Source organism: Pseudoliparis swirei, chromosome 2 (genome assembly GCF_029220125.1).
Source record: "Pseudoliparis swirei isolate HS2019 ecotype Mariana Trench chromosome 2, NWPU_hadal_v1, whole genome shotgun sequence".
NCBI lineage: Eukaryota > Metazoa > Chordata > Actinopteri > Perciformes > Liparidae > Pseudoliparis > Pseudoliparis swirei.
In genome coordinates, this window is record NC_079389.1 from 16,596,952 (window position 1) to 16,621,385 (window position 24,434).

At 43.3% G+C, this 24,434-nt stretch overlaps 1 protein-coding gene across 3 annotated transcripts in view; it reads left to right on the forward strand.

Moving 5' to 3' along the window:
* Positions 1 to 24,038, forward strand: part of pard3bb (par-3 family cell polarity regulator beta b) — a 190,334-nt gene extending 166,296 nt beyond the window's left edge. For all 3 annotated transcript variants that reach the window (XM_056428006.1, XM_056427990.1, XM_056427999.1), the window contains 4 exons: positions 6,110 to 6,186; positions 21,649 to 21,852; positions 22,097 to 22,207; positions 22,442 to 24,038. In XM_056428006.1, coding sequence (XP_056283981.1) covers positions 6,110 to 6,186; positions 21,649 to 21,852; positions 22,097 to 22,207; positions 22,442 to 22,550 — 501 coding nt within the window. In that variant the 3' untranslated portion in view covers positions 22,551 to 24,038. The remainder of the gene's footprint in view (positions 1 to 6,109; positions 6,187 to 21,648; positions 21,853 to 22,096; positions 22,208 to 22,441) is intronic.
* Positions 24,039 to 24,434: the final 396 nt, after the last annotated feature.

The following is a 24,434-nucleotide window of genomic DNA, read 5'->3' on the forward strand; positions in this document are numbered from 1 at the left end:
TTTACAGAAGGAGAAAAGGACACTGGGAGTGAGACAGATGGACTCAGAGTTTAAAAAATGGCATGGAAGTCGGGGAGTGGAGAAGAGGGCAAGGGTTGGAAGAAGGGAACGGAAGCGACTGAAAGAGATTATGCTGCTTCTCTCTGTCATCATTGATTTAAGGAAGGGAGGGGGGGGGACAAGGGAAGTGGCAGAAGGATGGAAATAAATAGGAATTGAGCCGAGAGAGAGTTGTAAATTCAGGGATAAATGATGGATGGATGCGTTGAAAGGAGAAAGCTATGAGAGGTAATATAACAGCCTGACGGGTGGGAGGGGGAGAGAAGAGATCTTAAGTAAGAACGGAGATTTAAGAGTACTCAGAGGAACCCTTTATTTCACTCAAGGAGAGTTGGTTAATGAAGGGAGAAGATGACACGGAGAGGGAGAAGAGAAAGAAGGGTGAGGGGGGAGGAGGAAGAGAGAGACGATGAAGAGGAGTTGAAGAGAGAGACGCTTCACATTTGGGCTAAGTGGCCTCGTTGAGGCAGCATGCAGCGACCAAATGATCCATGTCGATCTAAATCCCTTTGAAATCCTTGAAACGGCTCAAGTGTAAAAGTGTCTGTGTGTCAGAGAGAGAGAGAGAGAGAAGAAACTACAAGATAGAGGGAGGCAGACTTTGAGTGTGTGTGCAGAAATGCAGGCGAGGAGGACAGAAGCGTACCAGACGATCTGTGTCACTACATTTGAGCAACAGGGATTCTCACGCTCGTAATGACCCGTTAGTCTCTGTCATTTCTACTATCAAAAGAAAACTGTGGTGTTTTATTTCATCGTAAAAAACAAAACAAAAAACAAGACTAAATGACAAAAATCCCCATTAATTTGAAGGAAAAAAATCATCTTAAAGCTGCAATGCGTTGAGGCTGTGTTTGTAAGGTTCTGTTCTGTGTCTTCTCTGTCTCCTTAATTGTGTCATTCCCTGCACCTGCCCTCAGCCACTCTCGTCTCGTTACTGTCTCATCTCGTACACCTGTTTCCATGTCGTACACCTGTTTTCCCCCCTATATATTGTGCCACTCTTTCCCTTGTCTGTTGCTGGATTGTTGTCTTTTTTCCGTCATCCTGTCTGTCGTATCTGACCCTGCCTGCTTCGACCCTGCCTGCCTGCCCTGAACCCCGATTCTCTGCCTGCCCCTTTTTGGACTTCGTTGTTTTTTTTGTGGAAACTTTTGACTCATTAAAGAGCATCTTTGTGTTAATCTACACTAAGTCCTCAATTCCTCTGCGCATGAGCTCCTGCACCTTGCTACCTGTGGCGTTAGCCCTGACAGTGTTAGCTACATGTTTGCCTCTATATGTATTTAGATTTTAAAAAGCAAATATTGGCTCTTTTTTTTCTTTTCAAGATTCTCTGGATATATTTTACATAAAACAATGTTGGAACCATTGTAAGATTTGTAAGAGGCCCACTTCTGAGCAGAATGCTGCTCTCTCAAACGCCTTGAGTCTGATTTGTGTTGGTATTCTGTATTCCCAATAATAATTATGTCCTTTATGATGGACTGCGAGTACATTCAGTGCAACAGGCTACCCGGAAAATGGGTTGAAGAAAATCCAACTTACTGGTATGTGAATAGACCAGGGGATGGTAATACCCATACTCTCACAATAATGGAAATTGCATGCTAAATTATAAATTATAATCAAAAACATGTATTTGCTACATGTGTTAGACACACGAAGAATTTGACTTGTCGGCTGGTGTGTACACATTAGACAGACGAACAAAACAACAGCAATCAAAAACAATCAACAGTCAACATATAAGATAAAATAAATCTGTTCATGAGGGTCTGTTCATAATGCATAGAGGCATTCAAATGTGTGAATACAATCTCCTAAATAGTCCATCTGGTTGCCAACTGCTCCTTACAGAGATGCTGACGTTTCCTCGTGTGGAATTAATGAAAAGACAAGACCCTGACGTCCAGATGTGAGTGAGTGTGTGTGTGAGTGTGTGTGTGTGTGTGTGATGCATAATGTGTCTTTGGCTGCATGCCTGAAAGAGACTAAAGTGTGTGGGTACAGTAGCTGCACTTTTTGTATATGTGGGGGGAATGGATTGTTTGCACGTATTGGTACGTATGTGCATGAAAGTGTGTGTGTGTGTGTGTGTGCAAGGGGAAAAAGGTGTGTATAGTTTGTCCTACGCAAGCTCAGCTGTCATAGTTTGTGCCTGCACTGTACTCCTGTCACAGGCGTGTCTCCTAATATCTGACATCTCACACACACACACACACACACACTTGCACACGCAGCTACAGACAGACTAATACAGTCCGCGATCGTCGTAGCAGGCGAATTGTTCTGCTCACTAGCTTCGATGTTTCTGGGATTGTCAAAGTTTCTGCTGTCAGCATCTTATTGCCCCCAAAAAATGTTTGTGTGCAATATGTACACACAAGCTCAATTCACTTGTGTTTGAACACTTTCTCTTGTGTTTTCTTGTGTTCTTGTGAGGTGCTTTATTACTGCCTGGTTTGCCTGCTCTGCATCCCGGCCCTCTGAAACTGTCCACTTGTATTTATTCCAAACCGATCTCACTGCCCCTATAAACGTACGTGTATATATATATGTATATAAATATATATATATTATAACAGCATATTTGTGTAATAACAAGTCAAAACACCCTCACTACATACCACTGTGTCTGTAGAAGCTGTCGGCACTTTTCCTGACTTCACGTGCACACATGTGCATTTATTATACACTCATCTGTTTGTGTTTGCTCTGCGGCATCGCACAGTAATCTGCTCATAATCCATGTGTACGGAAACACACACAGGCATGCACACCTGAGCAGGAGAGAACAAAAACACACATCATTCTACCGCAGTCCATCTGTTCTCGGGCACCTGTTAGGTTCAGGCGCCCCACTACCCTTCAAAAGGTTCTACATCTGACATTCAGAACCAATAGATAGTTGCATTAGAGCGCCAGCGTCTCACAACAAAACAAATCCCCCCCCACCACCACCACCACCACCCCGACCCCCATTTGTGTGTGAAACACTGAGGCAAAGCAGCCTGAACACACAGCAGGATAAACAATAGCATTAAAAGTTCCCTTTTAGGAACAATATGCCAAGACAAAATAAAAACACAAGCATGATGATCTACTGCACATTGCAGCTGGTTATTTGCTTTTGTTTCTCTTACATAATTATTTTGTAAACACTAGTATCAAGAAGTGACCCAAATCCATGTAATGAGATTGCTCTCCTGCTAACTGTAGCTCACTAAAAACGTTTGAACTGGCCTCTGCCATCCTGCTTTTAGACGTCTGTGTGGGAGGTCACTTGGTCTTTTTATAAATGCGGGGGAGGCCGACCGCTTTAAAGGCATTGGCTCACATGCAGTCATGAGGATTCTGTCGAGCAAAACAAAGCGTGCTTTATGTTATTCACCGTTGCCAAAGACTTCCATCGTCGTCCAAACCTAATTGAAGACTCATAAATGAGCCACACTGCTGCGCTGGGGGACATGTTCCCTCATTACCATGAACGCACGCTGTACTTTATTTTGTAGGTCCTACGTACAAATATAGGCGCGAGCCCGATTTACTCCTGTTTGACTCGTGTTTGCTAAATACAGTGCCTGCTTTAACAAAAGAAGGTCTCCATAGGAACCTGTGGACTCGGTAGGGAGGAGAGACGGGTTAGCGCGCCGTTAGTTTTGGTCTTTTCGTGAGATTTCTCGACTGTAAGAAAGAGAACAATGCAGCCATGAGCCAAAACTACCTTCCAGCTCTGGTCAACCCGCCTCCCTCCCTCATTCATTCTCCCTCCCCTCGGTTCCCCGTTCACGACCCTTTGCTTTTTCCTCGACCCCTTACTCATCTCTCCCACCTCTCAGTCTCCATCGGGTGTTTCTCCTTCCCTCTTTTAACATTGTGTTTAAATGGTGTCCCTTTCCCTCCCTCCAGGCCGCCGTCCTCGCCTGTACCCCATTCAACCCCTTGTTTTATAATTCACCTCTCATCCCTCCTCTCCCCCTGCTTCTCCTCAATGGCCTTCTAATAGCCCTCCTCCTCTCTATATCGCTCTTCTCCATTCAAAGTCATTTACTTCACATTCGCTCTCTCGCCCTCGTTCCTCCTTTCTTCCCCATCTAATGCCTTTCCATTCTTTCGTTCCACCTCTCTGTTCCCGTCTCATATCCTGCTGTCTCTCCACCTGAGATATAGAAGCAATAAAGACAGGTGTTCAAAAGGAAGAAAGGGCCAGCCAATCTGTTTCATACGCCTCCTGGTATCAGCAGGGAGAAGAGGAAACGCACACAGGGAAGAAAATGTAATCCTCAGAACCTTCTGCATCCACAATATTATGTTGAGTGGGAGAGAGGAACCCCGGTTTTCTAGAAAATCCCTCCACCTTTGGATACGCACATATTCACCCTCCTTTCATTATCTCCTTTTGGATTTAATGCCAGTTGTTTACTCATTCTTCCGTCATGTGGGGACATCATGTACAGCCTCCTCCTACAGGACTGCATGGCTGCAGAAGGCTCTGGTGACTTACGGTAACCCTCTTAAGTGTACTGAAACAAATAGTTACGAGCTCTGCGCGTGTATCGGATAGAGATGTGCATTATCAACAAAAGCACCATTTAACTAGAATGGGCACTCGGTAGAGCGCATACCTTCGCATATCACAAGATTGGGCATTGAATTATGAACATTTTGGCATTAGTTGCATGCCAATTGGACTATGGTAAAAAAGTTTGACCTTTCCATGACCTTGACCTTTGATCCGATTGATCCCAAAATCTAATCAAATGGTCCCCGGATAATAACCAATCATCCCACCAAATTTCATGCGATTCAAGAACATTTTGACCTGTTCATGACCTTTGACCTTGACTTTTGACCCGATCGATCCCAAAATCTAATCAACTGGTCCCCGGATAATAAACAATCATCCCACCAAATTTCATGCGATTCGGTTCAATACTTTTGAGTTCAAGATTTTGACCTGTTCATGACCTTTGACCCGATCGATCCCAAAATCTAATCAACTGGTCCTATAATAAACAATCATCACCAAATTTCATGCGATTCGGTTCAATACAAATAAATAAATTAATAAATACACGGCGATCAAAACATAACCTTCCGGCATTTTCAATGCGAAGGTAACAAGTGTCAAAGGTGTGAGAGACGAGATGTGATGGGCCATTTCCAGAGACTCCACTCTTCCAGACCCTGAAGGGACTGTGTAATGATGCATATAAGTATTGTTTTTATTGCATGTATGCAGAGTCACCTGAATCATATCTCATGCTCTCACCCCGCATTATGTCAAAATATCAAAATAAGTCTCATTCACAACATGCAGTGTGTCTCACGGAGAAAAATGGTTTGTTTGTTTGTGTGTGTGTGTGCATGTTTGTGTGTGTTTGTGTGTGTGTATGTGTGCGCATCTGTGTGTGCATGTGTGTGTGCAATGGGGCTTGTTGAAGTTTGGGGTTTAGTCGGCTTCTTTAAGGACGCCGTGGCAGCTGGAATCTCCCCACTGAATAGACTGGGATAATCTCTGAGTGTGTATGTAGGGGAGGGGGGAGGGGGGGGGGGGTAAATGGAAGAAGAGAAAATGAGATGTGAGGGTGAGAGGGAACCAGTGAGATGAAGAGCAAAAGAGGAAGTAGGAGAGATTGAACCGTCAGCAGCTTGACTTAATCTTTTTGAGACGGGTCTCAGAGACAGGTGTGTGTGTGTGTGTGTGTGTGTGTGTGTGTCTGTGTGCGAGTGTGCCTGTGTGTGACTCCATCCTGTTTTGAAGTAACTTAATCTAGGATGGGGGGGGCCTTGTCCAATCCACCCCCTCCCTCCCAAAAACCCCTCTGAAAACCGGAACCCTAAATCCATAATAACTAGCCTCTGTCAAGTCTAAATAACGCCTGTATCACAAACACGCAGAACACACACACATACAAGGAAGTGCTTACGGGTCTGCCCAGTGTACTTCTAGGCCCACACTATAGCAGTGTATTGGTGCTTGGGGCAGGGGAATATATAACTTTAATGTATCCAAGCTAAGAAGCTGTCTCTCTCTCTTCACCAGATGCCAGGCCGAGGGCCGGATCACCGGTTGGCTCCACGTTATGAAGAAGTGGAACGTCAGTATGCCTCCCTGCCAAGGTACCGTTGTGTCTCCTTCCCTTGAATGAGGAGGTTCAGAGAGTATTGCGGGCATCACTCTTCGCCTCTCCTTTCCTTCCTTCTCTCTTTGAAGCCGCTAATTAAATTTGTGTCGTCTGTGTGTCTTACTGTGTGTCTCTGGAGGCCTCCGTCTCAGCCAGGAACTCGCCGTATCCCCTCCCCGGGGAACACACACTCAGAAAGGGGTTGAAAACTGATCCCTGACTCGTAGATCTGCTCCCCCACCAAAACTTACTGTGACTCAGTTATCTTGATGTTGTATTTAAACTAGCAAGCCAACGGATTTCAATATATTTATATGTTTTATCTATCTTACTGCCTGATTTATTGCATAAATTACGACAGAATATGTACCTCATCATGGATTTAGCTCATGTCGTACACCTTGTTTTGTGCTTTTTTTAATAACAATTGAAAGAAGTTATTCATTTTAAATTTGAGGCACTTATTTTTTACAATCTATTCTAGTGCAGTTTATCAACATATATAACATACGTTAGTCTATTCTAGTGCAGTTTATCAACATATATAACATACGTCAGTCTATTCTAGTGCAGTTTATCAACATATATAACATACGTTAGTCTATTCTAGTGCAGTTTATCAACATATATAACATACGTCTGTCTATTCTAGTGCAGTTTATCAACATATATAACATACGTTAGTCTATTCTAGTGCAGTTTATCAACATATATAACATACGTTAGTCTATTCTAGTGCAGTTTATCAACATATATAACATACGTTAGTCTATTCTAGTGCAGTTTATCAACATATATAACATACGTCTGTCTATTCTAGTGCAGTTTATCAACATATATAACATATGTTAGTCTATTCTAGTGCAGTTTATCAACATATATAACATTTGTCTGTCTATTCTAGTGCAGTTTATCAACATATATAACATACGTTTGTCTATTCTAGTTCAGTTTATCAACATAAAAACATACGTTAGTCTATTTCCCGCTGAGTTTTGTTGTTTCCCTCCCAGGACAGCGTGAAATATCACTAACATTAGCCAGCACAAGAGCAATAACAGATTCCTGAGTATACTAATGACTTGTGTTTTCTGATGAAATCAGATGAATATTAAAGTTGTGGTTGTTTATGAGCATGTTTCAAATGAGCTTGGAGCATGTGTGAACCCTCAGCTGTTAACTGACCCTTTAAACGTGCTTTTCTCCCTGTGAAACACAGTCAGGGACATACCTGCTCTATAACCTTGATCATTCACTCCCGGGCATGTTGCTTCTCATTTTTCATTTGCAACCTTTCCACTTTTACAGCCAGAAACTTTAATTAGCTTCACTTTCTTCACTCTTGCACTATCTTTAAATATTCATGTTCTTTCTCTTTTTCTATACTTTCTTAATTCCTTCCACCGTGCTTAATATATATTTTTTCTGCAATATTTTTCGAAGATGAATAGCACTGTGGTAATGTACTTACGTAAAGCCACTTAACATAGCTGACAACACTGTGTGTGAACTGTGAAAAATATAATATATTCAAGTGAAAATACTGTAAAATTAGCGTCGCCGTTTTATTTTGGTTCTTATAACCAACGCGTCAGCAGACTATCAAGCCAACAACAAGTGTTTGTTTGTGTGTGCGTGTGTAAGAGAGAGAGAAAAAGAGAGAGAGAGATAGAGAGAGGGGGTACGGAATGGAATGAGAGACAGAAGTTAAGAACGTTAGGAACTTTATAGCCAGGTTCCCACCCTTGTTAAAATGGTGAGGGAAGGCTATTTCACACCTCTTTCTTGAGTGTGTGTGTGCGTGTGTGCACGAGAGTGTGTGTGGTATGTGCCTGATTGAGAGAGAGAGAGAGAGAGTGAGAGTGTCTGTGTGTGGGTGATGACTTTGGCAGATGGGAGCGAGAACAGTGATGATAGTTTTGAGGTCTGGCTGTGGTCTCTGAAAAGCTTTAGGAAATTGGACACACACACACTCACACACACACTCACATACAGTACACCCTGTCTCTGTTTCCACTTCCAGAGATGCACTGTTATCCCAAAATGTCGGACCAATTTTACATGTAGGCCTTGTGTCTTTCTCCATGAAAATCAGTGAGTGAAGGCGGGATTCTCGCCACGTGAAACTTCCATGACATCATCGTTAGCGCGACAATTGCCGAATCCTTTCATCTGCAATCAGAGGAGTGTTTTCGCTCCACCCATTTTGTAAGTGGCCAATATTTTGAAGTCTTAATAAGAGCGATAATACAAAGATGTTTACCGACTGAGAGATTTGATGTCTGAAAGGGTCTCATCTGCTCCCCCTTCCGTCTCTGTTGGCCTTCCCCCTCCTGCCTCTGCGACTCGGTCGCCACGCTTCTCCTGCTGTCAATTAACTCGAGAGATATTTCAGCATAGTCCGAGAAAGAGATCATGGTTGGAAACCGCACCCCGCCGCTTGACCTTATCCAAACATATTATTTTTCCACAGGCACAGAAATAACCAGCAGGCTGTGTGTATCTCGTGTCTGCACCGCCTGTATACCTGTTCATATTATCCAGCGCGAGTCCATAAATACCGTCGGGTTGCTTAGTCAGGTACGGTACGTCTGACGTGATGTCAGTGAACGGGAGCAGCGGCGACGAGTGGGAGACGAGTCTTTGGTGGCTCTAAAATTAAAACACGAGCTAGCAGTGGATGATGTTTCCCTTCCTAAAGCACAAACTCTATAACAAACTGTCTGCAAATGTCACTGCATGAGATAGAGAGGGGTCGTTCGAGGGGGTCGTGGATATTTTTTATCCTCAGTGTTTTCTTTCTTAAATATATCAGAAATGAATGAACACAGGCACTTAAGTATAGTTTTGCCGGAGACCTTAAAGGTGATTTTGTACGTGGAAACCCCTTTTTTCTCATTTAAATTCAAAGTTTTCTGTTTGTTATTTCGTCCGATGTGTTTTTCCATATAGAACTTCAGATCCCTTGACCAGACATTCAGATCTACGACTTGGGCTCAAAATTCAGGAAAATATCACTCTTAACACTTTTTAATTTTTTCATAGACTTCCATAACATTCGACTTCTTCCGCCCTTTAGCGGGAACATTTTTATATTTTGATATATTTTGATCCATATTGTGATATATGTGTTATTATACCACCACAAAGGACACCAGTTGAGAGTGTGTGTCCATATATCAGGCCCAGTTTCTAAACTCTAAATGTTTTATGTCTAGGCATGAATGGATGCATGAACACGTGTGAAACTACTTCAATGGTTAGTATGCACACATGCGTATTATGGCTGTTTGTGTGTTTGTGTTTGTGTGTGTGCTTGAGCGTGAGCGTGAGTGTGCGCGTGTGTGTGTGTGTGTCTGAGAGACTCGGTCATTCTGAGGTCAGTAGATGGCTATCAGAGTGTTTGTATGGTCAACATTACGAGGTTGCGCCCCTACCATGTGTGCCCCATTACTTCCCTATTTACACATTCTCGCTCTCTCGGTCTCTTACACACACACACACAACCCTGTACTTCTGTACTTGTGAGGACCCTCCTTGACATAATGCATTCCCTAGCCCCTAACCTTCACCTTATTCTAACCTGAACCGTAAAACCAAGTCTGAACCGCCACACAGGTCTTTGAAGGTTTAGACCGGCACAAATGTCTTCACTTTCCCAAAGATGTCCCCACTCTCAAGGTCTCAAACTAAATGTTGTTCTCACAAAGATAGCTGTAAACCTACACACACACACACACAAACACATTCTGGTGGACAAAGGAAAGAGACCAACTAAGTTGACAGATTTCACTCCAGGCTCATCTTTACTCTCATCAATGTTGGATTGTGACAGGAACATTTACGCTATGATATATGATATCATCTCTAAAGAAAGAAAAACATTATATCAGCCTAAAATAAAAAGACAATGTGTGTTTTATAACCCACTCGAATCACAAACTAATTCACTCGTCTCGTGTACATGAGTTTCAAAGTGCATTAAGCGTCTTTGAGTACTTTGAAAAGTGCTATAAAAATGAAATGCATTATTACCTTCGCATTGAAAATGCGGAAGGTTATGTTTTGATCGCCGTGTATTTATTTATTTATTTATTTATTTATTACCTTCGCATTGAAAATGCGGAAGGTTATGTTTTGATCGCTGTGTATTTATTTATTTATTTATTTGTATGCGTGTTACTCGCATAACTAAAAAAGTATTAAACCGAATCGCATGAAATTTGGTGGGATGATTGGTTATTATCCGGGGACCATTTGATTCGATTTTGGGATCGATCGGGTCAAAGGTCAAGGTCATGAAAAGGTCAAAATCTTCTTTTTACCATAGCGCGGTCAATCTTTATCCAATTGGCATGCAACTAATGCCAAAATGTTCATAATTCAATGCCCAATCTTGTGATATGCGAAGGTATGCGCTCTACCAAGTGCCCATTCTAGTTGTGATTATTATAAGACTGGACTAGGTCAGCTTTGATTACAAACTCGTTTTTGTTCTGGGATCTCTGGTGATAACAGCACACGGTTGTTTGAAACACAGCCTTGACCCAATTGGATTAGCTGAACACACTTACCCATTTGTCCTTGTTATTACTCTTATTGGATTAAAAGAGCCAATAGTAATTGCTGCGCAGGTTTCTGGGAAGGCTGTCACTTCCTCATTATGATGCTAATTGGATAGTTGGTAATTATAAAGCAGATGTTGCATTCAGGCTCTGTGTGTCTCTTTAAGTCACATTGCTTCATTTATTTCCCCCTGCATTCTGCCATTCCTCTTTGCATCGTTCTTCCTCTCCCCACACACACACCACCACCCCCTCTTCTCCTTCTCATTCTCTCTGAACTTGAGGTGAAAAGGACATTGTTGAATATTGTTTCCCTAGTTTGCCGAGGGGGGAAATGCAATGGGAATGTCTCTCTATCTCTCTTGAGAAGACCTCCCAACCGGGCCCGAGAGTTTCCCAGACCACTTTACAACTGGTGCACAATCCGCCCCATTGTCCAGTTGTTTTTCTGTGTCTCTGGACTCAGCGAGTCTCTGCTAGTTTGTTAGCCATGAAGGGGACACCAAGTAAGACCCCCCCCCCCCCTTCCATCTTGCTTTTTCTGTCTTGTTTCTAGCTCCTAGTGTTTCTGTGCTGTTCACCCACTGCTGCTTTACAGAGTTCTGGTCACAGCTTTGATCTTGATCTTGGACTCTCAGAAAGTTGGGTTACAACATGTAATGTGTTGCAGAACCGTGTGTGTGTGTGTGTGTGTGTGTGTGTGTGTGTGTGTGTGAGAGAGATTTGCTTTCATATGTCTGGACCCTGGGGTGAAGGAGGAAGTTTTTCTTTCAGGTGCCAGCCGGTGAATGTTTCACAGGTTTTTTTTTTAGGCCTGCTGGCGTTGAGCTGATGCTGAGTGATCACGAGATCATGAGATCATGTGATCGAGTAGGTCTGCTACAAGTTGTAAAATGCCATACTTTTGGCATTGCGGTAGAAAAACGCCTGGTTAAAGCACATCATTCTGTCAATTACTCATTCTGTACTTCCTAAATGTGAACATCTTCATTTTACGTCTAGTTTAATAGCTGGCGTTGGCCTTTACTTCGTGGCACTTAACTCGCCACCAGAAATGTGGGAAATACATCAAGTATTGTTACATTATTATTTATGTCTGTCCGAAGAACAAGAAGATCGACTGCGCTTCATACTTTTCAATACTTGCAGCTGTGAAATGTTAACATCTGGCAGCAGCCTAATGACCATCTGCTGTTCCTGTGCTGCTCCAAGCTTTGTTTTGGGGTTTTTTTCCCCGGGAATTCTCAAACTTCTATTGGAAAGTTAAATGATGATTAAATATGTTTCTGCATTGATGCAAAGTTCTGTCTCTCATGGAACAATGATGAGCAACGAATGTAGCTCGTGTCAAACTATTTGACGCCAAATGGAACGCGTCATGAATTGTTCTGATGATTTATGAACCCGTTGAAACAGGAAGCAGCTCGTGTTACTGCACCAGGCTTTGGCGTCGACATAAAGCAGTGAGGCTACGCTGGTCACGATCGTGAATGGATGCATCTCCAGTGGCCGACGTTCAGGGCACAATGCATGTGTTCAATGAAACTGAAATGTATCATGAGTGGGTGCAGTTGCTCGTGCACAGGGGTAGTGGCGCCCATTACTTTTTCTTAAGGCGCCACACAAACACTGAGGTCCTCTTTGTGCTCATGTGTGTGTCTCCCACCTTAATAGTGTGTCATCAATCCATGATTGCTGTTTCAAGCACTATTTCAGAACTTCTCTTCATGCAACCAAACTAGGCGATGGGGTGTTCGTAATTCTGTGAGCAATTTGTATCCTCGCATAGAGGAAAATGTCCCCAGCTTGAAACTATTACATGTTGCTGAGGGGGAACCTTATTGGCTCAAGATGTGAAATAATGGAGGTTATTGGTACGGAATATGGCATTATCAGTAATGGATTTCATGGGTTTTTTGGAAGTCGCCAACTATACTGCCTAAGTGGTTGTGTATGTTACTGCAATAACTGATCATCATCTTTACTTAGATACTTTCAGTGAGTATAGATGGACACGGCCCATTCATGGACTTTGGAGGTTGCAGCCAATGTGATGAATCTGTCTTCATGCTGTTGCATGTTCAAATGTCCAGAAGTTGATATTGCTGGTGACGTGGTTTGCATCATTCAACATGACGTATGGCTTCATTTTTAAGAGAGAGGCCCCTTAATGGTTATCATTTCCTCTGATATGAGAGCTTGGGAAATGGCATAGTTTGTACAGGTGCACATCAGAAAGGTCACAAGCAATATACTTAAATATCTCCTTCATAAGGAATCTAACGTTGATGTAAAACTCATGCATATATATTTTTGTCTTCCAGCATAGATTTTTATTGATAGTTTGTTTTTAGCTAAGGTGGAAATGTAGCAATAACAATCCTTGTATTTGTAACATTTAATTGTTTATTGCCATTTCCCACTCATTTGGTCTCTTTATTGGATTGCCGACACATTATAAGTGTTAACTGTTGATATTCGACAGAATGTGTCCTTGGCTGCTCGTAGAAACGTACATATTATGCACCAGTTCATGCTGATGTTGCACGTGTGCTCCTTGTGATGCCAACCAACAGATGTTGACTTAGTGCTCGCCGCTGTGGGCGGCCCCACGTCGTACGCCACCGTGGCGCTGGCCACTTGTTTCCTTCTCGTTCTTTCCCAGATGCGTGCCTAGTAAGTTGATAGAGACATAGTTTATGGATCTCAGCTTCAGCTCCAACATTGTGAGCGCTGAGAGAGGAAGTGCATCGGAACGGGACGACGGTCTTGAAAGACATTCAGCCGTGTGAGTCGTGGAAGTCCGGAGGCCGTTTATCATCCAGCTCACCTCTCATTTCACAAGTTGACCAGCGTCCCGCAATAAATTGTCGGCCTCCGTGTTTTTTTTTTTTTGGCAATAGCTTCATTGCACGGTTTCCAAATGGCATGGCCGTATTATGATGGGATGCGAAACAACAACACTCCAAATCCCCCTTTGTTCTGCCCTCTCTGTGTTTCCGAGGCAACGGTCTCCTACCATCTGGAAGGCCCTCATCCCTCAGTTCCTCTCACTTTCCTCTAATGAGGTTCTCCTCTGTCCATCTCCTTTTCTTTTCGTACGGTTTCTCCTTTAAGTTTGACAGAATGTGTGTTTTACTTGATTCCCTCTCCCGTTGTCCACATTTCTCTCCGTGGCTTTGTCCTCATACTTTCCACAATACCGTATTCTAATTGCTCGCCGCTGTTCTCTTTTCATCCTCCTGTGTTCGTCCATCTACTTTCCTGCTGGCGTTTTGTCTTTTTGTTCCTCTAACACTTCAACTGTGTTCTTACAAACAAGCCCTCTGTGTTATGCGGCCGCACACACCGTCGTACACACACGGCATAACTTACATGCACAGGGGAATGTAATCATGTTGGTTTCCTGGACTCGTCAGTTTGTAATTCATGATATCCAGGTGGATTCATCACATATGACAGAACTTTATTGACAAAGACGGATAGGAGCCCTTGGAAGGTGTTTAGTTTCATTCAAACGTGAACAGTGTGAGCAAGCATCCTGTGTGTGTGTGTGTGTGTGTGTGTGTGTGTTTGTGTGTGTGTGTTCCTCTAAAGTAGGGCCCATTATTCTCAGCAGATGCTGACCTACAGCATGCCAGTTCTCTGGAGAGCAGCACTTGTCTCTCTTTTTTTCCATTCTCTTCTTCTCTGTTTCCCACCTCTCCACCATTAACTTTCTTTATTGTCCCTGCCTTCTCATTTTCTGCTCCTTCCTTCCTTCCTCCTTTCATGTTTTCCTTCCGAGCGCCACAGGACATCGTCCATCTGGGAGAGTCCATCTCTCCTACCTGTATTTCTATTCGTCACTCCTTTTCCCTCGGCTTGTGTGAAACTCTCACTCTCGTTTCCACCACCACCTCCTACAGGGACACGCTGCCACAAGGGAGATACAGGAGAACATTCCTGCCGGGCAGCTGAGGCTCTACAACAGTTCACCTCTTGCCAGATCACCCTAACCCTTCTTATATTTTGTGTTTTGTTTTTTTATTCTTGTGTGTTGCTGCTACTGACTCGACAAATTTCCCCTTGGGGATTAATAAAGTATATATCTATCTATCTATCTATCTATCTTATTCTCTCCCCCCCCCCCCTCCCCCCCCCTCCATTGTCTAACTTTTGACTTGACAGAAAGTAGTGCTCATGCCATGGAGACTACTTGTAATGCTTCTGCGCCGGAGGCATTATGAGTGTGGGTTGTCCGTCTGTTCTCATGACCAATTATTTCACAACATCTTGAGGGGATTTCTTCAATTTTTGACTCAAAGATAAACCGATTTGAGTTTTGCGGTCAAAGGTCACTGACAAAACACGGTTTGGGCCATAACTCAATAATTCATACGCTAATTATGAAAATTACACACAAATGTCTCACGGGTTAAAATGCTGAAGTGAAGGCATTTTGGTCAGACATGGTTGCACACAGTTTCACTCCGAATTCTGACCCCTCCAATAAAACGGCAGATGATAATTGTCGTGCACTATGCAGGGAGTATGGAGCCACAGCCCTTGTCTTTTTCCTCCTCCTCCTCCTCCTCCTCCTCCTCCCCCTCTTCCTCCAGTCCCGTCCGTCTCAGCCCTCTGCGGTCACACCTCTTTGTCTTCTGTTGATGCTATCTTCCAATCCTCTTTACATTCACCTCCCTTCTCTCTGTCCTTTGCTCTTTGGGCTTATCAGGGAATACAGATGAAGAGTTTTGTCTTTAGTGGCCCGCTCTTTGTCTCCAAACTTCTTGTTGGTTGTTTGGTTTGAACACAAATGTGGCCCTGCCGTGAAGTCGTCAGTATTCAGCCCTTTGCCACCGACACGATCAGTATGCACGTCAACAAAACACAGGATTGCGTCTTCATTTTACTTAAATAATTCCCAGTGATAAACTGCCTGATCTTTATTTTTGGCACACTCTTCACCCTCCATCCAACCCGTCCAGAATATGTTACTCTGTTTAAGCCTCTCGTTGACCGTGGTCATTAAACCATTGCAACTCAATCAGAATATGCTGTTTCACGCACATGACAAGTACATGATTTGAAGACTAATATTTACTGAGTGTCGTTTGCATAACAAGGGGTGACACAAACAACCACTACTTCCAAATGAGGTGGCTCCAATTTCATTGTTATAATTAACATACAGGAGAAAAACATCACAATCTTCATGTTTTGTTACCGTGATAATAATCCAATCTAAAGGTTATGACAGAGCAGGTAACATTGAGGTAATGTTCTATTCTGCTAAATGTGAATGTTAACTAGCTCTACCGTGAGTTGCAGCTTTTAGCTTTGTCTTTCCAGCATGACGTTGTGTATGCAGCCATCATGTTAATAATTTAGACCCTTTTGCATTTGTTTTACATAAATCGGCATCAAATGAAAGTTTTTAACACATTTTTTTTACATTTCAAAACTTTAGCTGGAATCAGATGCTTTTGTTAAGTTCTGGGTGAAATTAAACATAAAACACTGTCCACCATTACAGTGTGATTGAAAGACCCTGAAAAGCAGCTGTTTTTTGCCCATATCAGGCATGACAATACAACAGGAAGTGTGCTTTGCTTTTACTGCATTTGCAGTCAAACTTATCAATGTCACCAAATGGTTTGTCCAATGTACCAAATGGTAACGAGGGTTTGAATGTTATGTCTATGTACTTGGTATGCCCCCTAATCCTAGTGGATAATACCCTCCCTTGGCCTTTGACCCCATCTTCTAAGTGTTTGATGGGAGCTGATGGAGTATCATGTGACCTTAAGGGGTCAGGAGTCTGGGGAGGTTTAGAGCTCTCTAACACACACACACATACACACACAAGCACCAACACAAACCACATTGACAGCTGAACCAACAGAATTCCATCTCTGACATACACACACATGCACTCTCTCTCTCACACACACACACACACAGTATGTAACCACTTAACCGTAAGTGGTAAAACAGCTTAGTGTCTTATTGGGCTTCTCCGAATCAAAACTCTCTCTCTCACTCCGAGTGACTCAGCTCTGCTGTGTGAAGTTTGTTGTCGTCCCGCTGCTCCGTCAGCGCTCCTCCAGATGCCTCGTGCCGGACCCGTGCAGTTTGTCAATGCGGCGGCTTCGTGCGCTTCAACTCTAAAACTTTACCACACGACCACTGGCGATCATGCTGAAGGCCTCGACGCTTAAAAATCTTTAAAATCTTAGTTAACTGCAAGAAAACCGACAAACCACTGATTTACGATTACATTGTTAAACTCATCATTGTTTTGCTATTGTTCCGTGCCACCAGTATTGTACATGGTGAGGGATCCTCCAGAAGGAGCAGATGATGTCATTGGATTTTTAAGCACTATGCAGCAAACATGTGCATATTCAAAAGCAAAACCCATTTCATGTTGAACGCTGTACTTCACAGACTTCATCACTTCACCAAAGAGGTGAAAATAGAGCATTTGCTTCACTACTTTTAATATGCAATGTTTAATGGAAAGACGATAGGCACTTGAGGATATAATTGACAGTATATTAATATATATGGTTCTAAACCAATATAAAATGTCATTTGCACAAAAGAAACTGGGGATGTCACACAGGTTTCATTTATATTCCAGTACAGTCTTTTCCTGAGATGGAAGATAAAGCATTTCTCCACCCTTCATTATTTTTCACTTAAGCTTTTATTGCGTCGTTGTTTGGACGGTGATGCATCTGTGATTAAAGCTTCATAATGAAGTATCGCATTAGGACGATGGAACTAAGTTAGACTCGGTTCAACTCCGGGGACGCTGCATCACGGCGGCTTCGTTCTCACTGCGGCTCACCAAATGACATCACGACTGTTTGAGCTATTAATCTGTTTTATTACCACACTGTCAACATATCGTGACTCTCATTGACCAAGAATCTGACGCCGTTGAATGCAATTTAAATATATGAAGTGCTTTCTCAACCTCAAACCTAAAATCCCTTTTAAATGGGGTGTGAGCACAAGGTGAAGACTCGGCTCTATAAAGACTCATAAAGAGATAACTGAATTAAAGCGGCATTAAATCTCCTCTTTCTCTCACTTTGAATATCGCTCTTTCTCCCCCCCTCCTTTCTTTCTTTTCCTACCTCTTATGACCCTCCCCCTCTCATCTGAAACTTTTCCTCTCTTCATATTTCGAGGCAGTGTTTGTTTTTGTTTGCGCTTTTAGTGTTTGGTTTTATTGAGACGATCCATCTGCGATGCGGCTGTCGTTTATTTTATGTGTTGTGTCACATCGCGATGACTTGTCTCTCTTTCTTAAAGGTATTTGTGTCTCTCTGAGACGGGCTGGGATGATCAATGGTGTGTGTGTGTGTGTGTGTGTATGTGTGTGTGTGTGTGTGTGTGTGTGTCCACTAGTATAACAGCTGTATCCAGCTCTTTTTAGAAAGAGTAAGTGAAGTGTGTGTTTATGAGAGAAAGGGGCAGGTGCAGAGGGATAACAACTCCTTGTTTCCTCAGAAATCCATCAGAAATCTCTTAAATACCAGAGAATTAGAACGGCTCACGTTACTCTCAATTACTGCCAGACCAAGAGAGAACCCTTTCAAATGATCCTTTAATATCTAACCTTTGTCTCCCGAATGCATCTCAGTAACTGACACTAGTTAAGAAGGCATCCCCGAACAGGTATTGCGTAGTTGAGTCTCACTTCAAACTGAGCCCCCAATGGCTTTCCTGTTCTGCTTGAAACGTTTTCAATTCTTCCGTTTGGCTTTGATTACTCTCAATTATATTAAACTAGTTATTTCATGTGCCAGGAAGCTGTTCTCATTCATTACATCTGTTTCTGTCTCTCTGTCTCTCTCTCTCTCACACACACACACAAACACGCTCTCACACACACACACACACACACATACATGTTCACACACACAGACCACAAGCCTCCTCATTTGGTCTTAACTCCTCTCCAGCTGTGTGCCAATTTGCCTCCTCCGGAGTACGTGGGGTTTGGGAGGGGGTGATTAGGAGCTAGCACTGCCTTTGAGCTAAGGTTTGCTGTGTGTGTGTGCGTGTGTATGTGTGTGTGTGTGTGTGTGTGCATGTGTGTGTGTGCCAGTAATGGGTTCCATCCTCATTACCCCATAATCCCCAGCTGCTGTGCGTTGCTGACTGGGTTCCTGGAGGGAGAATTCCAAACTTGCCACCGGATTTACAGTGAATTCCCAAAAAATTCCCACTGGATTTTCACCCCCGTTCCAAATATGGCAACTCTCCGATGATTCCAAGGCCGCAACTAACGATTATGTCTTTATCAATGACTCTGGAGTATATATATTTATATATATTCTTTGAACAATCAAATTCTCCTGAAAAGTGTTCGTGATGGTGAAAGATGACCATCACATTTTATGTGGCAAAGGTAACTTTTTATATTGTGAGTCAAATTTCAACAGCCCAAAAGGCATCCTATTATAAGGAAATGAAACTGCGAAAGACAACTTAAAGTTACTGCAAGGAACTTTTGCACGGTTATGAAACGGTGTCAATTTAATGCTGATGCCACTATATGACCTACATAAGAGTGTCTATTTATTTAGAGATGTTCTTCATTCTTGTCATCGGGTCCAATTTCACCTAAAATACAAATTAAAAGATTAACAGCACGCAGGTCCACCAAAGATCCCTCAGCAAGGACTTCAGTTAATAAGCACAAATAAGCACAAATTGGTCAAATATACTACAGTATGCAGTATATACAGTACAGCAGTTTGTAGATGTAACCACTGAAAGATCACACCGGTCGGTGAAATAAGAGCTCGGGAATGAGGAAGATAAATCACATTTTCAATGTGTCTTTTTAGATGTCTGATCTTCCAAATTGTGTTTATAATTACAGATAAAATACTTTCCTCTCGCTCCATTTTTTCATCCTCGTCTTGTTTCATTCATCTTCACTCTGCATGTCCTTTTTTATTGACTTATTTACAAGTGTGTCACAAATGATCGTTGTAGTTCCAGTAATTCCTGCTTTCGTGTCTTCATAAGTGTTTGAAAAGCCTAGAAAACACAATAGATCCTGGTGCTTATTCAACAAAAGTGAAGCCTTTGCTCACCAAAGTTGCTGCTGGCTCTTCATTAACATTTTCAGAGGCAATGTCTCCTTGATTGTATTCTCCTCACCACGTTACCTCTCTCCTTATCCTTGTGTTTTATCTGCATCTCACCCGTGTACCTCCCCCGATACTCGTCCTTCCCTCTCCTTCTTACTTTCTGTCTTATCTCCCTCTATCTCTCCGTGCCCTGCCTTCTTCACCTCCCCGTCACCCCTCCACTGCTCTTATCTCTGCCTCGGTGACATTATCGGTGCCAGGGGCCAAACTCTGAGTGACAGATTGACTGACTGATATGGCCCCCGGTCTACGGGCTCAGAGGCGGCCAGCAAGCCATGCAGATTAGCCGGCAGGGAGACCGGTAGCCATAAAAACCTCTAAAAGGAGAGCGAGAGAGGCAGCGGGACACATGGGCGGACGAGGCAGCTGGCAGACGGCGCGTCGGTCGGCCCTCCAGCAGGCAGGAAGAAGTCGGAGCGGCTGTGGCCATCAGGAAGGGAGACATTTGAGACGCAGCCGGAGTGACTTACAATAAATACAATAAGTCGAAAACCAGAAGACAGATAGGTTGACAGACGAGAGAAGCAGAAATGTAACGTGTGTGTGTGTGAGAGAGAGAGAGAGAGAGAGACTCTCAGGACCGGTATGGAGCCAGGAGGGGCAGAAGCAGACATCCCAAACATGATGGGCATGTAGTTAGTTATACACTCTCCACTGCTGACCACCCAAATTGACACACACTGGCGTCAGCATGGAGACCACCAGCGCTCTGTGTGTGTGTGTCTGTGTATGTCTGTGTGTGCGCGCTCTGTGCAAGTATTTATGTACAAATTTGTGTTTGATTTAGTGGGGCCGTGTGTACATTAACGTTATTTCCAGGCAACCGGTCCCCTCTCTGATTGGTTGGAGCAACTCAACACTACGTATCGACGATAAGTGTCATTATGACGCTCGTTGAGAGGAGCGTGCTCTGAACACATCTTTATACAATACAGGCTTCACATCATTTTTAGTCAGTATGAATTTAATCAAAATTGAGAAAGGGCAGGATATATATCTGTGTGTGTGTGTGTGTGTGTGTGTGCGTGTGTGTGTTCTCAAAACTGTCACATGTCACTTATATTCTGTTGCTGTGTGATCTTTGGCCGCTGTGCGTGAGTCATTTCAGGCAGAACGAGAGGTTGAGCTGCTGCCATCGAGTCGTGTCTCGGAGGAAAATCATGTTAATTTCACTTCAATGTGGCTTTATTTTGAAATAACAATGTTGCCAAATATATATAATATCTATATATATAACATTACAATCATACCGTATTGATGTTGTGTTGATATTCATCTTAATATGATTGTATATTTGGCAACATTGTTATACATACATATATATATATATAAATGCATTATTACATATTATTTATATAAATGCATTATTACATTACATTTTGACAAATGTGTGTTGTTTCATTCATTACTTTTCATAACATTAAGGTTTTTGTATATTAAAACTGCTAGCACGGAAAATATTATCTAAATATTAATTAGCTTCCTATTTATTAAAACACACTACAGTTGATCTGTCAAACACAAGTAGCACAGAACGGATCGGCCCGGGAGTCTGTGGTTCAGGGAGTGAATGGACCTGGACTGACATACAACTCTTTATGTTTGTTGCCATGCCAAAACAAATGCCCAAATGTTCTTATCGAATACACACGATGTCCGTGTTAGAGTTCCTAAAACGTTGTTGTCTTATGACATCATTTGTTTTAAAATTGTGATAATTTCCTTTTCCAGACGAGGCCCGTTGGATGTGACCGACTACGCCATGCAGCCGTGGCCGGGTCATTACCCCGGACCTCCCCAGGCGCCACATGGGTACCCTCAGTCCCCCTCCTACCCCCAGGCTGCCCCGTCCTACCCCGGCTACCCACCTGGTCAACCATATGCACGGCCAGGTGACCCTCGGGGCATCGACTCCGGGTACTATCCCCACCCAAGGTAACCAATGGCACGGAGGCGGCTTCATAGCACGTGAGCCACGGCGCTGAGCACGGAGCTCAGACACGAGTCAGAAACACTGAGAGGAAGGGCCCGACTTCTCCACGCCGCTTCGCTGTTATTCAAATAGATTTGCATGTTTGCTAAATTTAGCTTTTTTGCTCCACTGTTCTATTATTCACACCTGTCCTCCCAGTCGTGCTCACCGTGTGATGATGGTGGACTTGTTGTTTTCTGCTGCTAGCGCCCAGCAGAGAGGCCCCTTGCGGCAGGACGTTCCCCCGTCTCCCACCCCTCCGCTGCGTGGACTCCGGTACGACACCATGGCGCATGGAACCGCAGGCGGAGGTTACAGGTAGGGGCGATGAAGATGAGATGGAGATGAGATGAAGATGATCCCTCTGAAACTTAAAATCCTCCTTTGTTTCACGAATGACTTTGAATTCATCCACCGGAAGAGTTTTAAAAAGTAGGACCATACAAAATGAGTTCTATAACGACCAAAGGAGCATCGTTTTGTGATAGACTTCATTTGAAGCACGGCCACAGGACTTCACTGTGCCCTAAGAACACGTTTGGTTGGTTCCAGGCACCTGGTGGATCCCAGTCCAGACCAGTATGTCTATACTGGGGAGGCAGGAAGACAGCAACACCAAACCAACCCGAGGCAGAAGAATGCCATGACTGCAGCTGTGTAGACGAGTCCCAGATGAACACGAGCCCGACGCCCGCCGCGTTGTGTCGCGCGGCTCGTCTGCTCGCGGCGCTCCAGTGAAATCCAGTTGAAGCCTTTTTAATTCTGGGATTTGAATCACGGTCATTATCAAACACTCTGCAGCGTTTGAAGTGTGTGGTAATACACAGACGGGCAAGGTAAAGGAGGTTAATTACAGAGTGGCCGGCGTGAAGCATAATGTCTTGTTGTTTGAAGTCATTCATTTGCTTTGAGTCTTCCCGCAGCATTAAATTAGCTCAGGGTTTTTACTTTTCACGATACTCTGATTAAGTCGTCTCTTTCAAGAATCTGTCAGAGCCACCGAGATAATTGGATCGGTTTAAATTAAGGCCGTGAATGCATACGGCGCTGCACACTCTCATGTGGTACCCGGTGGTTTTACTGCTGCAGCGCCACAAACACTAACGTTACTACGTGTTGCATTTTATTCTACATGTTACATTTTACAGTCAAATGTGAGGCGATTATTCTCCTCTTGAGCTGAGATCTAGAAAATAATGGAAAATGTTCCAAAACTGTGTGAATGGCAAACGATGAGTGTGGAGAAATCATTCATTAGAAACAAACATGCTGAAGGTATCAGAACTCTACAGTTACAATAATATATTTCCATTTAGCCTGATTAACAATTTACTAACAACACAGCATTCAAAATTGTGGGCGACAGTTTCAGTATTTTCTCAACTTGTGAAACAGGGAGAACGCCACTCTACCAATCTTTATGAAAGTATAGACTATTACGTCTGACCATGTACAGTATTGTTGATTCAATTGCTTATGGAAACATATGAAAAATCTAAATTCTCCAAAGCAAAGTAGAGGAGTTTATTATCTTCACTTGTAATAATATGTTTTTTTAACAATGCCTTTTATGTGTAACCAAACTATTTCTCTCGGAACTCTCTCGTGATAACCACTCCGACCGCTGTAGAAGTACCGAATCTCAGACGTGACGGTCATCCCCGTTGTTGGATGTTTGTCTTTGACGAATCACATCTGCTCAAAGTGACGACCTGAATGTGTGTAGTCACGTGTTCACCGTCCTCAGTGCGGTGCAGCCTGTGTTTATTGCATCAATCCAGCCTGATTGGAGTTTTCGCTCACTTTTAGTTTTTTTCCGTCAAACATCCAGTTCAAAGATCATCCATTGCTTTAAAAAAAACAACAAGAAGCTGACAACCACATCTTTCAAACTTCTATCCGTGTGCTAACATCATCCCTCGAGCTTTGACATGCTGGAAGACGCTCCGTGAGGAACAAGACGATCATTTATCGCCGTCTCCTTCTCTAATGGGTATCGGGTGAGAGGAGACATGATCATGGACGGCGTGGTGGCCCCAATGTGTCTTTCACTCCACAAGCGCAGCAAAGGCTCAGAAATCAATTCAACGCCGCGGACGGAGCCGTGTACCGGAGGTCTGCGTCGGGTGTACATGGGTCATCTCTGTGACCTTCAGACGAGTCCCGCTGAAACCTGGATTGGGCTTCAGAGTGCTGCACCCAGTGCAGCGAGTATCCATTGAGCCACTTACGTCATCAAACAAGCGGAACTAAGAGTCCAGCATCCAACGTGTCTGCGTTTCTCTCCACAGAGCTCAGCAGTATTCTTTCCAGTGGAGATTAAATGTTTCAAATGACACTTCAGGACTACGTGGATTGCATCTCTTTCAGCGTGACAGATAGATGAAATCCCGCTGATGTTGAAGCAATAATTAAGTGATCTGACTGAAGCTCAGGCCGATTCAAAACGGTTTCATTTGCTTGTTTGTTTGATGGATCTGAATCTGAATCTGAGTTAGGAAAGAAGGAGATTTTTAGAAATAAAAACAGGGAAAGGAGGAAAGAA